The sequence below is a fragment of the Acipenser ruthenus genome, chromosome 4, assembly GCF_902713425.1.
Source record: "Acipenser ruthenus chromosome 4, fAciRut3.2 maternal haplotype, whole genome shotgun sequence".
NCBI lineage: Eukaryota > Metazoa > Chordata > Actinopteri > Acipenseriformes > Acipenseridae > Acipenser > Acipenser ruthenus.
Window position 1 is genome coordinate 105373097 of NC_081192.1, and position 15995 is coordinate 105389091.

A 15995-nucleotide genomic window follows, 5' to 3' on the forward strand; every position below is an offset into this window, starting at 1 on the left:
CCTACCTTCCTTGCCATCCCGTTCTTGCAGGTGTATTGTGTGCTGGAGATGAAGCTGTATGTAGAGTTTAGGCTGGTACACATGCCTGTACTGTGTGGGTTGATGCCCAGACTAGACACGCCCGGAATTAGTTTAACATCTGTAACATTTAACAGGTGAACACAAGTATGCCAATCCCATTAGGAACTCTATGGGGAGCACTTCATTGGTAGTTAGTGTTAACTGTGACGCTTCTTACTTTGTATTATGTTTTAGCTTCAGCTTTTTAATATTTTGTATTTTATTTAATATTTTCAATAATAATCACATTGTTCTCTTATTTCAGGTGCGATCCTAAGCAAACTGTACAAAATTCCAGGTATGTGCCGTCTGCTAAATAAACAAATAATCGACATGTAAAGTGCTGTGAGGCACTGTGGGATGAATGGCACTGTATACAGCAGTGTGCACATTTATTACAACACCCCATTATGAAATCAAACCACTGGATCTGAAAATCTTGGGAAATTGTCAAAACTGTCAATGTAGTGATTAGTAGACCTAGTAGTAGGTCTTTAATAGACCACTCATGCAATTCATTTAAAATAGTAAGAGAAAAGAAACGCAGAGCCACAAACGGTAAAATTAGGGCTGCTCCGATTTAGTAGACTCATCGGACTGATTAATCAACTAAGAGTTGATCGCATATTCATTTTTTTAAATGTAATCGTGCAGTTCTATTTTTGTATGTAAAATAATCAACCAATAAAACTGCATTTTCTCTGGCAATCCAATCATAAGTGAGCGGAGGCGGGACATAAACAGTTGAAGGTCTTTAGTAGGTTTAACCAATGGGAGACTCAAAGATCTGCCCCTTGTTATACAGCTGTCCAATCATTAGTGAGCAGAGACGGGACATAAATGTGTTCGCGTAGGGTGTAAGCATAGCTAAATTTTGCGCGATAATGCTTATTATAGAGACCGTTATTGAGAATTATATTGAACTTCAAAGTAATATTTCAAATTGCATTTTACAAATTTTAAAAAAAAAGTCATAAGACAAAAGTCATGAGACACATTGTAGTCAATTTGGTTACGAATCAATCTTCAAGAACTTTCTCAGAAAATATTGAGGTGTACACCAGAAACACCTGAACTGATGAAGGCACCAATTCTTCCAAAAGAGGTATGAGGTGGAATTGCTTTCTCTGATTTCTGACTACGACAGCATGTTAAGCAATCCCTTGTCAATAGCCACAGTAAGTATTGTCGGCACCTGTAACAAGATTCCAATGGTTTAATCTCTTCGGTGCCTCAGGTTCTGCTAGATTCAGAAGTACAAGGAAGCCAAGTATGTAGCTGTGGAAACAACCGATGTTCTGTGAAAATGTGTTCCATTTACTAAAATTAAAAGTAATATACATGCGTTTAAAAAGATCAAATTCCCATTGGCTTTATTTATTTATTGATTTATAGATTCTATTGATTATTTAGTATTACTATGCAGGACCGCCGCTGTAATATTGTTACCTTTATTAAAAATGCACATGGATTAATCTGCCGATTTTTAATCTACTGATTTAATCAACTAATGCATATAAATTAACCGATCGAAGGTGAAATGCGCAAGACTTTAAAGAAGTTGTTTTAAGATGCCTAATTAAAGCATAAAGGGGTCTAACATTTCCACACACAAGTACCTATTGTTTCTATATCGCTAACCTGAAAATTGCAATTCTGACACCCAAAGGATAAAGGATATAAGTGACACACCTCGAGGTGCTGTAATACATTTGCACACACTGTGAATGAATGAATGAATGGAATGGAATCCCAGTCCCCATGTTGCTATTCATTTGCATGTGGTTTGTAGTTCCTGTACAGAGTAACCCCCCTGTTCACGTATTCACTGCAGAGCTTGAAGGGAAGGATGTGGAGGAGCTGTTCACCGCAGTCCTGAGCCCAAGTGCTACCCAGACTCCCCAGCACTCGCACATACCACTGCAAAACCAGGGTGCGTTTCATTCAAACAGACTGGCATTACTGGAGCAGACAATCTGGGCTCATGTTCACCCAGGATTTTCTCATGTATCGGGGCTTTTTAGAAAAAATGCAATAAAGAAACTATTTAATATTAATACTTTGTGTGCCATAAATCTATTCTTTGCACATGCAAGAAATTGGATGTGGGTTTGTGTGTGTGTGTGTGTGTATATATAGATAGATAGATACACGCACACACAATACTGATCTAAAAGGAAACTGTACGAACATAAAACGACATAGCTTGCAGTACTACCTTTTAAACATAACATATGTTAAATGATTATAACTCTATAGTTCTGATTCTGTTTCTTTTGAAGTACTCAATTAAGTAAAGACACCAGACCACATCTCTGCTGTGCCGTTGACAAAAGGAACCAGAATACAAAGAGCCCTTTTTGGCTACTCTAAACTAAAATAACAGCAAATTCTGCCGAGATGAAAGAAATATTTTTTACATTCATTCTTTTTCTTGTAGGAGACGGTCTGTTCCCAAGAATGCCTATAATGAACGGCCTTATGGGGCCAACCCCCCATTTTCCATCTCCACAAATTCCCCCTGGAGCAGGGCCCTGCATACCCAGCACTTTCTCTCCCATCCATCGGTCTCCTTTCTCAGACTCCTGCAGGTGGGCATGCGGGCTGGCGCCCGTTTATTTTACAGCTTAATCAGCACTCTACCAGAGATGGGGACGGCACACCCATTCCTACTGATGTGAGATGCTGTCAGTTATGTCAATTGAACAGAGCATTGCCCCAATGTCATTTTCACTCTATCCAGATCCATACGCTGATGAAACATTGGGTCGAGTTTAGCTGTTACTGTCATCCCTGTGTGAGCCGTTAACAGTACTCCTAACTACAAAAGCACGTTACCCTAGCACTGAGTGTTATGGCACATGTTTAGCCAAAACAGTGCTAGGTAGAGGAGACCCGGGTATTCCTAGTGTTTTTCCTCCCAAGACATTTTAACAGTATATTGTGTAAATCAGTTCTCCACTCCCAAGATGTGAAACTGCATGCCCCAGAACTTCGCTCACAAAGTCACCTCATTCTGGTTTTCAGGGACAAAAAGCCTCAATTTAATGAACTGGTGGGCGAAGCAGCTGGCTCTTGGGCAGCCCCAGGTCCTGTGGTGGAGGCGGAGGCAGACACCATGTCCAATGCCCAGAGGAGCACTCTCAAGTGGGAGAAGGAGGAGACCCTGGGTGAGATGGCAACAGTGGCCCCTGTGCTGTACACAAACATGAACTTCCCCAGCCTCAAGGAGGAGTTTCCTGGTAAGTCAACGCAGCTTCTCGGTTGAGGTCCCACTTTTTTTATAAGCATTGATGTTCCAGCTCTTGTGTTTTTTTAAATATAATATAAGTACATTCGATGTAAATAAATGGTTTTTTGGAGTTGTTTTCTTTTTCCCTCGGTGAGTGAGTCTGTTTCTACCTGCTTTCTGTCTATTTATTAAGACTAGCACACCTGTACCATAGGTTGGTTGGGTTCATTCATGTAAGACGCATTACATTTTGGATTGCTTTTATAATATACTGTTAAAATCACTGCATCCCTCTGAAAGAGCAGCTTGGCGTATTATGGAGTATCAGTTATATTCCTGTTTAGCATAACTTTTTATATAATTTAATCTTTCAAGTCTTCACATCATTTCCTGGTGACTCAAATGCAACACCCTGGTGGATGTAACGCTGAGGGAACACAAAGCCACTTTTGGTTTCAGGAAACTAGGTTTCAGGCCACTGCATGGCACATCAGAGGAGTTTGATAAAGCAAAGTTGCCTCAAACTCCTGGAACCAGGTTTCAAGCCACTGTTCCTGAAAAAGCAGCTTCATGTTCCCTCAGCTCAAGAAATACCCAATTTTTTCTATCTGATTTTCCTTACTTGTATATTTCTTGCATCCAAGAAATATGTGCATCAGAATCATGTCTTGCAACCAGTTCCATCTGTTACACCAGCGTGTCCCCCTGAAACACTTTGGTGTGCCAGATACACTTGGTTTTCAGATAAGATATGGAGATAGTCTGAGTCTCCAGGGACACTAAACCTCTGAGTTTTAAAAGCCACCAGGATTGGGTGACCAGAACAAACCATGATTCAAAGTAAATATGAAGAACAATGTAAGATTCCTCTGATATCATCCCATAACAAGTTGCCTTGAAGTGTAATCCCAAGGAGTTCAGTGATATGTTAAGGTTTTAATGAACCTCATTTATAAATTTGTACTGGGGCTGCCTGTAACTAACATTTCCTTTTAGATGTGTCTTTGGGTGGTATGGGGGGGGGGGGTCTTTTTTTGTGGAAGATACGGATTGTGTGGGAAACAGTTTACGATAATATGTAAAATTTCTGAAGTGGAGGCTGAAGTTCATTTTCGTTCTAACTCACAGAGTGGTCCACAAGGGTTAAGCAAATTGCAAAACTATGGAGAAAAGCCAGTTCCCAAGAAAGAGCACCGTATGTGGTAAGTACCTGTTTAAAAAATAATCAAGGAAAAGAAATACAAGCAAAAAATAAAGATGAGCTGTACAGGAAAAAAGACTGGAAGGACAGCATTGCATTGTGTCAAGTGTGCCTTATACATTGTGTATTAGTTTTTATTGCAACGTGTGAACCAGTAATTAGGACCCAGAGGAAGGCAGTGGTGACTGGCTGCTGTTCTCTCTTCTTTGTGTATACTGCACATGCTTCATACACTTCTCATAGCTTCATAGCTGCTGTTTATTATTATTATTATTATTATTATTATTGTTATTATTGTTATTATTATTATTGTTATTGTTATTATTATTATTCTGATGGGGTAGAAGAATTACAGCTCGCAGTGAATACTAGGATTACAGCTCGCAGTGAATACTAGGATTACAGCTTGCAGTGAATACTAGGATTACAGCTCGCAGTGAATACTAGAAGGATTACAGCTCGCAGTGAATACTAGAAGGATTACAGCTCGCAGTGAATACTAGGATTACAGCTCGCAGTGAATACTAGAAGGATTACAGTTCACAGTGAATACTAGGATTACAGCTCGCAGTGAATACTAGAAGGATTACAGCTCGCAGTGAATACTAGAAGGATTACAGCTCGCAGTGAATACCAGGATTACAGCTCGCAGTGAATACTAGAAGGATTACAGCTCGCAGTGAATACTAGAAGGATTACAGCTCGCAGTGAATACTAGAAGGATTACAGCTCGCAGTGAATACCAGGATTACAGCTCGCAGTATACAAGGATTACAGCTCGCAGTGAATACTAGGATGACAGCTCGCAGTATACAAGGATTACAGCTCGCAGTGAATACTAGAAGGATTACAGCTCGCAGTGAATACTAGAAGGATTACAGTTCACAGTGAATACTAGAAGGATTACAGTTTACAGTGAATACTAGGATTGCAGCTAACAGTGGCATTCATCAAGGGAGAGTAGGGTCAGGAGACGCATGGAGGCCTTCATATCCGGCTTCTTATTAGCCAGTCTGTTGTGTTGGATATCCTAATTGCACCAAATAGAATCTCACACCAAATAAATGATCTACTTTTTCTTTTGTACAGCAAAAAGCCAGAGATAATCGAGCTGCCCTGCGCATAAATAAGGTCCAAATGTCCAATGATACCATTAAAAGACAGCAGCACCATCAGGAAATTATTGATCCCAACATCCCTATAGAGTCAGATCTCCTGTTTAAAGATCCGCTGAAGCCTAAGGAATCGGAACATGAGCAGGAATGGAAATTCAGACAGGTAAGGAGCATATCCATGCTTGCGTTAGATCTGCTCTTACAATAGCTTTAGAGTGAAAGCAGTCTTCAATTGTCATAGTCGGGGAGGGTCCTATCATCTCGGTATAGGAAGGCAGTGTAAGGAAGCAAATTTGTCTGTCTAGTCTGTAAATGAGTGCACACAATACCAATTGCTCTGTTAGCAACTTTCCATTTATTGATTTCATATATTCAAAAGTTACACACATGTAGCTTAAACATAACCATTAGACACAACATTGTAGCACAGAGTTATGAACAGAAATCAGATAATGATCAGCTACCTGATGTTCTGGGAGGTAGCTCAGGTACAGAGATGGTGTGTCATCAGGAGAGGATTCAGGTAGCTTTTCTCACTCTCACTCTCAAGTGCCTGTCTTATATATCTTGCCTAAGTGCGTGTGTGTGAAGCTGAACTTTGTGAACTCTGCTTACACTCTGTTTTCCTAACAATATCTAAAACACTATCAATTTCTTGGTGTGAGTTACAATGTTGTTCCAGACCCTGAACATACATCTCTTCTACACAAGCTCAAATGTACCCCTTTTTATCAATTCCTTGTTCCTCTGTGTCCTGAGCTGAGATTGAAAACATCCTCTCACCTTGCAGCTGAGCTTGAGCACAGTGTTCTCAAGTGTGCCCACAATATTTGTTTAACCTTCGTTGACCCCTACAGCAGCAGGCAGACATGCAAGCGTGGAAGAGACTGATACCATGCCTGTTTAGAATAGCACTTCTGTACTAAGCACATACAGCCTTCAAAGATGTGACTTCACTTTTGAACCAACTTCTTGATGAAAGCTGCCCACTGATTTTTCTTTTGTGAGATATTGCTAGTTGAGCTACATATTTAAATGTCATAGACATTTTTTCTAGTTATGTATTATATTCATTGGCTGTTTTATGTTAAACTGCCTAGACTACCTGATGAGCTCATTTTAAGCGGTCTGCACATGTTTGTATTTTGTTAAGGTGGCAAGGAAAGATTCAGAGTAATTAAAATGTCAAATAAATAACACTTTTTTTTTTGGTGGGGGGGGGGGGTGGCTTTCCAACAAAAGCAGCAGGATGTGGAAAATTATTCTGGTATGATCTTCAGCAAGTGGAGTTTGGCTGCCAAGAGCTAATAAAATAAATGTACAGGGTGTAAGAAAATAACTGGCAATTCTGTTTAATTTCTGTCCCATTTCAGGACTGCTGAAGTGCAGTTAACACTTTGCTTTTTGAAAAATAATTATTGTACCAGGTTGAGGCTTCCATTTTTAAAAAGAAAACTAAGCAGAAGTTGGTCAGAAGCTGTCTTTGCCTGCTTATCAGTATCGTTACTGTTGTCTGGCCAGGTTCAAAGTCTCAAGTAAGACCAAATAATATGAATGAATTGGTTAGTATATAAGCATGTGTTTGTTTTATGTATTTTTTTTTTTACCCCTTAACAGCAGCTGAGGCAAAAAAATAAGCAGCAAGCCAAGATCGAAGCAACGCAGAAACTGGAGCAAGTTAAAAGTGAGCAGCAACAGCAACTGCAGCAGCAGCAGTCCAGTGGTCAATCAGGCAGTGATTCTCCCAACAGCGGGAATCAGAGTCCACTGACTCCCCAACCAAGCAATGGGAACATGTCCCCAGCACAAGAGACGATGCCCAAAGATGGATTTGCGACACCACAGCCTCCTGGCACTCCTACAGCATCGTCCTCTGATGATGTCTTTCTTAGACCCCAAGCCCCACCACCTACACCTACACGGATGCCAGTGCAAGACCCCTTTTCCCAGGCTCAGCCAGCACAACCACAGTCCCCACAGATGTTTTCTCCTGGGTCCTCGAACTCAAGGCCATCGTCCCCATGGGATCCATACGCCAAAATGGTTGGAACACCTAGGCCACCTGCAGTGGGGCCAAATCCCCCCAGGAGGAAGTCCATCGACTCCTGCACTCCTCCATCAGCCGGAACCAGACTGGGAGCTGAGCAGCAGGAAAGGAACAGGCCTTCTCCTGCCCACGAGTCATTTGGATCTCCGTCATCTATCAATAACGATCCCTACTCAAAGCCTCCAGACACCCCCAGGCCAGTCCTATCTGCAGATCTATTTGCAAAGCCCATGGGGCCACCACGGACAGTTGGTAGTTCAGAGATATCTGAGAAACTTCCACTTGGATCCACAGCCAGTGGTGATACATTTGCTAGGCCGTGTCTTCGAGCTGAAGTTTGCCAAAGGATGCAGATGTCCCATAGCAGAATGATCCTGTCAGATCCTTACACCAGGCCGCTGTTGACTCCCATTCCTGGAAGTAACGAGTCTGGTTCAGTCTCCTTGTTTAAAGCCCCAATGCCTCCCTCGCAGTCACTGCAAGACCCCTACCCTGCTATGTCTTCAACTCTCCGGCGCATGTCAACGGATCCATACCAACGTCCTGTGCTCACACCAAGACTAGCAGATGGATTTTCCCAAAACCAGATGAATGACCCTTTTGCCCAACCCCCGCTAACACCTTGTCCCGTGATGAACGACACCTTTTCACACCCTCCCAGGATGAGCCGCCAGTCCCAGAGGGACCCCTTTTCACAGCCTGGACCCATAGCAAGACCACAATCTCAGGATCTATACGCTCAGGCACCTTTAACTCCTGGGCCTGCTCCTTTGCAGTCTGCAGATCCCTATTCTCAACCCCCTTCTACCCCCAGACCTCAGATGGGAGAAAGGTTTGCGCAGTCTCCAATCCATCAGAGGAATTCTGATCCGTATGCACAGCCACCAGGCACCCAGAGACCAGTAATGAATAACCCCTATTCCCAATCACCGGGAACCCCGAGACCGGTAATGAACGACCCCTATTCCCAGCCACCGGGAACCCCGAGACCGATAATGAACGACCCCTATTCCCAGCCCCCGGGAACCCCGAGACCGGTAATGAACGACCCCTATTCCCAGCCACCGGGAACCCCGAGACCGGTAATGAACGACCCCTATTCCCAGCCCCCGGGAACCCCGAGACCGGTAATGAACGACCCCTATTCCCAGCCACCAGGCACACCAAGGCCCGGGGCCTCGGAAACCTTTAACAGACCAGTGGTCACAAGGCCTGGGTTGATGCCAAATCAAGATCCTTTCTCGCCAGCACCCCAGAACAGAGCTGCAGGCACGCAGGAGACATTTGTGCGCCCATCAGACCCGTGCTCTCAAACTTCAAAACTGTCTGGATTGACCGAAGAACCCTTCGCTCAGCCTAATCAACTGAACCAAACATCTATTCACGATCTGTATGAGCAGCCTCCAATGACCCCTCGGTCGCAGTCTGGTGGTGTGTTTGATGATGGATGTCTGGCTCACGATATTACAGAGCAGCACGGAACAGGAAAGGAGGGGAACTTTGGAGTTTCTTCAACCCCAAATATGCCAGGTTCAGTGGCAGCAGGAGTGACCAGTGAAGCACAGAACAATATGCATATATCACAAGGAGACACTGAAGAGAAGCTGAGACAGGTGAGTGTTCTGTAAAGTGAGGCACATAACCACAAGAGTGGTGAGCTTTTTATTATTATTTAGTTTGTTTTGATAAACAAGCACTACTGTTGTGATGTATTGGGTGAAAATGTTTTTTGAACGATTGCAGTGGTTTAAAATGATCTACCTAGATTGATGCCATCTAATGCCTTGCTATTTATTGGAACTCTGCTTGTTCCCATTTTTAATGCTGGATGGACTTTTGTTTTTTATCTTAGTGTTTCTTTGGCTGTGTAGAGATTACTAAATCTTAGTTCTTGGTCTCTAGAACAAACCACTAGTTTCACAGCTCCTGTTTTTTTTTTTTATTTCACAACCACTAATACTGTCTGATATTAGTATTTATGATTGTGGTCCTGGCATTTGTATAAAATAACTTGGAAATGTAATGTATAGATGTTTTCTTTTGTACCCCAGTATTTGTGCATAGTGGGGTAAAATACAAAGAATAATGCACACCGATTCACATTTCAGCAATGTTCTTATTGTTTCAGCGGCTCAGGTTACGGGAAATAATTCTGAGACAGCAGCAGCAAAAGATTGCTGTCCGTCAAGAGAAAGTCCTGCAGGACCCTGCACTATCTGCAGCACCAGGAACTCCTCGACACTGGTCACAGGAAGACCCAAACCGTCCCAACGAGCCGTTCAACAGACCCCCTCCTCCTTACCCCGGGACACTGAGGGGGCCGCTGATTGCACCAGGAGCCCAGAGGTTTCCAGGACCTTTCCCCAATGATCCCAGAGGATCCTTTCCCAGGGATAGACTGTTTAATAGACCCCCGTGTACAGGAGATGTTATTGGAATGGGCATGAGACCAAGGTATGATAGTGTGGATAAAATTACATTTTGAGAAGAAAAACATGATGGTGGTTTACACAATACATTTCACAAGGTGGAGATCAGGGATGTAGCTTAGATCTGCTGGAAATGTTCATGTCATTTTCCATACTCACTTTAATCCAACCTATTTTTCAAAGCTAACTGTGTCTTTACCCATTTCTTCAGGTTTGGATTCCCACCCAGTGGACAGGGTCCTATTCCTAGTCAAGAACGATTTCTCAGCCCCCCACATCAAATGCAAGGCTCAATGTCAGGCTTTCCACAGCAGCTGAGGAGATCTTTATCTGTGGACCTCCCACGACCTATGGGCAGTTCACAGATGAATAATCCAATTGGACTCCACCAGCATTTTCCTCCTAGGGGCATGCAGATGCAGCAACACAATATCATGGGGCAGCCCTTCATAGAACTACGGCACAGAGCTCCTGAAAGCAGGCTAAGGCTTCAATTTGGACCTTCTCTCATGGCACAAGAAAATGTTATGGATCCATCTTCCCAGAGAACTAGAAGGTTTATAAGTGGACAGGAGATGGGGTTTTCTGGAAATCAGGGCTCAAGACTGATGGAACCAATGATGAATCAGCATCCAGGAATGATCAGCCATATGCAGATGTCTACCAGCTTTGAACATATTCCCATGAACCAGATGCAAATACATACTAGTCATCCACACGCCCCGCTAATGCGTTCTTTGAGTCATCCGGTAACCAGCGAGACATTCAGTGTTGCTCCTTTAGATTATTTTCCTTCAACATCTGCGGAATCCACTGAGGAGATTCCACTTGCTAGCCAAGACGTAATTGCAGAGAAACTTGACCCTGATGACTCTGCTGTCAAAGATCTGGATGATGTGGAGGTTAAAGACTTGGACGACGAAGATCTTGAAAACCTCAATCTAGACCCAGAGGATGGAAAAGGAGATGATTTGGATCTGGAAACCAATGACCTTCATCTTGATGACTTCTTACGGTCAGGAAAGTTTGATATTATTGCATATACAGATCCTGAACTTGATTTGGGAGACAAGAAGGATATGTTTAATGAAGAACTTGATCTTAGTGACCCAATAGAGGACCACCCAGTGGCTGTAGAGGAACAGAAAACCGAGAGTAAAGACGTAAATACAAATTCTGCTGGTGTCTCCCCAAAGAAGGAAGCTACTTCGGGAATGAAATTTAAGTTGGAGAAAACACCAGAAAGGTTGCAAGATGTAAAACAGGAGAGCAGCAATTCTAATGAGAACACTGATCCTTCTTCCTCAGAGCATACCTTAAAAACTGAAGCTCATGCACATGCCCATCCACCCACTGACAAAGATCAATCTGAAGAGAGGAATACTAGAAGCCAAGAAAATACTGGAGGCAGCCCAAGCCTGTCAGAGGCATCTGCCCCGTCAAGTACTGGCACCCTGGCTGGTTCGACTCCGGCGCTCCCAAGCTTGCTAATTAAAGATAAAGTTGATAACACTGAGCTTGGGCCTTTAGGTCCTCCAACTCAAAGCATGTCACCTGCCCATCAGAACCATTTGACAGGCATGCCCCAAAATCCCAATGTCTTGATGACACCGGGGCAAATGCAAGAACATGCTGCAAACCCCAACCTATCAATGGATGAAATAATGGACCACACCTTCTCCCAGGGAGCACAGCCACCAGTCAATCCAAACTTCATTCAGGGCCAGGATTTTAGTACTGAGCAGCAGATAGGCACACACATCCCCATGGTGAATCAGACAGAACCCAATGGCATGTCAGCCACAGAACAAGCATTGATTTCTCAGGCCTTGAGTCAGCAGAACAGAGAGAGGCCATTGCTCCTCGATGAGCAGCCTCTTCTTTTGCAAGATCTGCTAGATCAGGAGAGACAGGAACAGCAGCAACAGAGACAAATGCAAGCCATGATACGCCAGAGATCCAGCGATTCATTCTTCCCCAACATTGGTAAGTGGAGTACCACAGGGATCAGTATTAGATCCTCTGCTGTTCCTAATCTACATTAATGACTTAGATTCTGGTATAGTAAGCAAACTTGTTAAATTTGCAGATGACACAAAAATAGAAGGAGTGGCAAACACTGTTGCAGCAGCAAAGGCCATTCAAAATGATCTAGACAGCATTCAGAACTGGGCCGACACATGGCAAACGACAATTAATAGAGAAAAGTGTAAAATATTGCATGCAGGCAATAAAAATGTGCATTATAAATATCATATGGGAGATACTGAAATTGAAGAAGGGATCTATGAAAAAGACCTAGGAGTTTATGTTGACTCAGAAATGTCTTCATGTAGATAATGTGGGGAAGCTATAAAAAAGGCCAACAAGATGCTCGGATATATTGTGAGAAGTGTTGAATTTAAATCAAGGGAAGTAATGTTAAAATGTTACAATGCATTAGTAAGACCTCACCTAGAATATTGTGTTCAGTTCTGGTCACCTCGTTACAAAAAGGATATTGCTCCTCTAGAAAGAGTGCAAAGAGCAACCAGAATTATCCCGGGTTTAAAAGGCATGTCATATGCAGACAGGCTAAAAGAATTGAATCTATTCAGTCTTGAACAAAGAAGACTACGTGGTGATCTGATTCAAGCATTCAAAATCCAAAAAGGCATAGACAATGTCAACCCAGGGGACTGTTTTGACAGTGTGGAGTAATGGTTAGGGCTCTGGACTCTTGACCAGAGGGTTGTGGGTTCAATCCCCAGTGGGGGACACTGCTGTTGTGCCCTTGAGCAAGGTACTTTACCTAGATTGCTCCAGTAAAAAAAAAACCCAACTGTATAAATGGGTAATTGTATGTAAAAATAATGTGATATCTGTATAATGTGAAATCATGTAACAATTGTAAGTCGCCCTGGATAAGGGCGTCTGCTAAGAAATAAATAATAATAATAATAATAATAATAATAATAATAATAATAATAATAATAATAATAGATAAAGGGGCATTCAGAACAGAAAATAGGAGGCACTTTTTTTACACAGAGAATTGTGAGGGTATGGAACCAACTCCCCAGTAATGTTGTTGAAGCTGACACCCTGAGATCCTTCAAGAAGCTGCTTGATGAGATTCTGGGATCAATAAGCTACTAACAACCAAACGAGCAAGATGGGCTGAATGGCCTCCTCTCGTTTGTAAACTTTCTTATGTTCATAATGAAATGTAATTTTTCCAGGATAGAAATACTTGCACAGTGCTAATGATGGTGTTGCCCAGTAAAAGTAACAGTTTTATTGCCGCTTAATATTTACTTCTGCCCATTTCAATAATACAGACCACATCATTTCCATGTCATATAATTACAGACCATTCAATTACAGATGCAAGTTGTCTTAGATTGTGCTTCCAGAGAAGTTTCAGTCTGGTTTCCTTTCAGGACGTAGCACAGAGACTGCGTTAGTAAAGGTCTGTAATGACCTCCTTCGGTCTGCTGATTTCTGGTCAATTATCTATTTTAGTTTTACTGGATCTTTCGGCCGCTTTTGAGAGTGTAGACCACATAATCTTATTGGAGAGAATGCATAATCTTACTGGAATTGGAGGCATTGCCTTGGTTTTGCTCATATTTATCACACCGGCACCAATTTGTTTCTTTGGGTCGCTCCTTTTCTGAAACCAGTGATGTGAAGTACGGAGCTCCACAAGGCTCTGTTGAGGGCTCTCTCCCTTGCATCCATCATTCCTAAATCCAACCTTGGATTTCACTGCTGTGCTGGTGACACACAAATATACTGTTCATTTCCCACTACATCAGAAATGGCAGCTGCTGCTCTGTCGCAGTGTTTGAGTGAGATCCAAGCATGGGTGACTGCTAATGATCTGAAAATTAATCCACATGGTTGGCTCCAGGCACAGTTTGGCTAAATCGCCTTGTATTTATAGTCCTTTTGATGGTCTTTTTTTTTTTTTTAATCCCTCCACGAATGAAAAATTTGGGATTTATTATGGATTCTGAATTGTGTCTGGATGTCCACATTAGTTCCGTAGTTAAGATGTCTTACTTTCAGCTGCATAATATAGCTAAATTGAGAGCAATCTTGTCTGACAAAGATGCTGGTGCATGCTTTTGTGATGTCTAGATTGGACTACTGTAATGCTCTGTTTTCTGGCCTACCGGACTCTACATTACAGCGGCTCCAGCTTGTTCAGAATGCGTCGGCTAGAGTGCTTACTAGCACGCGTCGCTCACAGCACATCACTCCTGTTCTCAAGTCACTGCACTGGCTTCCTATTAAATTCAGGATTGAGTTTAAGATCCTGCTTCTTACTTATAAAGCCCTTCATGAATCTATGCCTTTGTATCTGCAGGATCTGTTTGTACCTTATACTCCCAGTCGCACTCTATGGTCAGCAAGTACTGATCTTTTGGTCATCCCTTGCAGTCACTTAAAATCAGGAGGAGGAAGAGCTTTTAGTTGTTGTGCGCCCCGTCTCTGGAACTCTTTTCCAAGTGATATTAGAGGTGCAGCTACAATGTAATCCTTTAAGTCAGGTTTAAAGACGTATCTGTTTTCACGTGCTTACTGTTAGGCTGGGTTGTAAAGCCATTTGTTTTTGGGTCTTGTTCTAAAGCTCCCTGGGATGCTTCGCATGAAGAGCGCTATATAAGAGCAAATTCTATTGTATACTATGTTTTTGTTCAGATTTTTTATTATTGTTATTTTTTTGTTAATTTTTATTAATAGTATTTTCTGTTCCTCTAATTTGTAAAAAAAAAAAAAAAAAAAAAAATGAACCAAAAAAATAACTTGCACCACTAGCTTAATTTTTTTTTCACTGTTTATGAAAAAATGCTTTAACATACTGTGTGATTGCTGTCTTCATCTTTTATTTTATATTTAATTGTATTGCTTTTTAGACTTTGATGCCATTACAGATCCAATAATGAAAGCAAAGATGGTAGCTCTGAAAGGAATCAACAAAGTCATGGTTCAGAACAGTATGGGGATGCCTTCAATGGTCATGAACAGGTACGGAAAACTAGAAGCGCAGTGTATTAATACGTGCAAACAGAAATAAAGAATAGCATTAATAACCGGTCATCATTCAGGCAGCCCTTTGTGGAAAGCTTGATGGCAATACACTTGCTCATGTCTGTAAATGCAGTAGACAGTTTAGTTGGCTAGTTCCTCAGACTGTGGACTTTTCTGCACATTTTCATCTGTTTGTGGGTTGGAAAATCCACAGTAAAATTGCAGTTTCCCAGAACTTATTGCGCCTACCATTTTTTCTAGGTTTCAGTTTGTGGGTCAACAAATGCCTGAACCAGAAGTGGGTGAAGGGGTGTCTGTTCCCCAGCAAGCCATTGAACCGGTAACTTTACATTTTGTTCAGTTTCAGTCTGGTCATGGTAAATTAGCTGTTCAGTTTTCCAGTAAAGTATCTTCATTTTTAAAATGCATTGCAGGATGGCAAGTTAGCACCACAGATGGCAAGGCCTAATCCTCCCAGTTTTGATCCTGGGTTTGTTAGTAAGTATGCAACTTTTATACTTTATACCTTTCAAGTTATCTTTAAAAATGAACTAAATAGACTCCCAAAGGTTAACATAGAAAGGAATAGCAGATTGTGACATCATTAATATGTAGTAAATGACATCACAAACACATAGATTTACATAGAAATAAGTGAGTGTAATTACCATCGCATCAAAAGCCTAGAAGTACCCCCACTGTTTGTTTTCAAACACACTATCCCTTGACAAAATGTGTTAAACGTACCGGAATGGCACAAACTTTAAACATTTAAAAATAGAATAAAAAAATGGATGCTTGTTAGTTTTTGTCATTTACAATAAAATACATTTAAAATAAAATAAATTTACAATATATTTTACTAGTATTGAAACAGTAAGGACTACACACA

At 41.8% G+C, this 15995-nt stretch overlaps 1 protein-coding gene across 17 annotated transcripts in view; it reads left to right on the top strand.

The window, feature by feature from the left end:
• kmt2ca (lysine (K)-specific methyltransferase 2Ca) overlaps window positions 1-15995 on the top strand; it is a 146393-nt gene that overhangs the window by 102762 nt on the left and 27636 nt on the right. For all 17 annotated transcript variants that reach the window (XM_059023332.1, XM_059023333.1, XM_059023330.1 and 14 more), the window contains 12 exons: window positions 326-358; window positions 1895-1993; window positions 2501-2651; window positions 3088-3302; window positions 4421-4494; window positions 5583-5771; window positions 7226-9268; window positions 9784-10109; window positions 10296-12070; window positions 14989-15100; window positions 15365-15443; window positions 15538-15601. In XM_059023332.1, coding sequence (XP_058879315.1) covers window positions 326-358; window positions 1895-1993; window positions 2501-2651; window positions 3088-3302; window positions 4421-4494; window positions 5583-5771; window positions 7226-9268; window positions 9784-10109; window positions 10296-12070; window positions 14989-15100; window positions 15365-15443; window positions 15538-15601 — 5160 coding nt within the window. The remainder of the gene's footprint in view (window positions 1-325; window positions 359-1894; window positions 1994-2500; window positions 2652-3087; window positions 3303-4420; window positions 4495-5582; window positions 5772-7225; window positions 9269-9783; window positions 10110-10295; window positions 12071-14988; window positions 15101-15364; window positions 15444-15537; window positions 15602-15995) is intronic.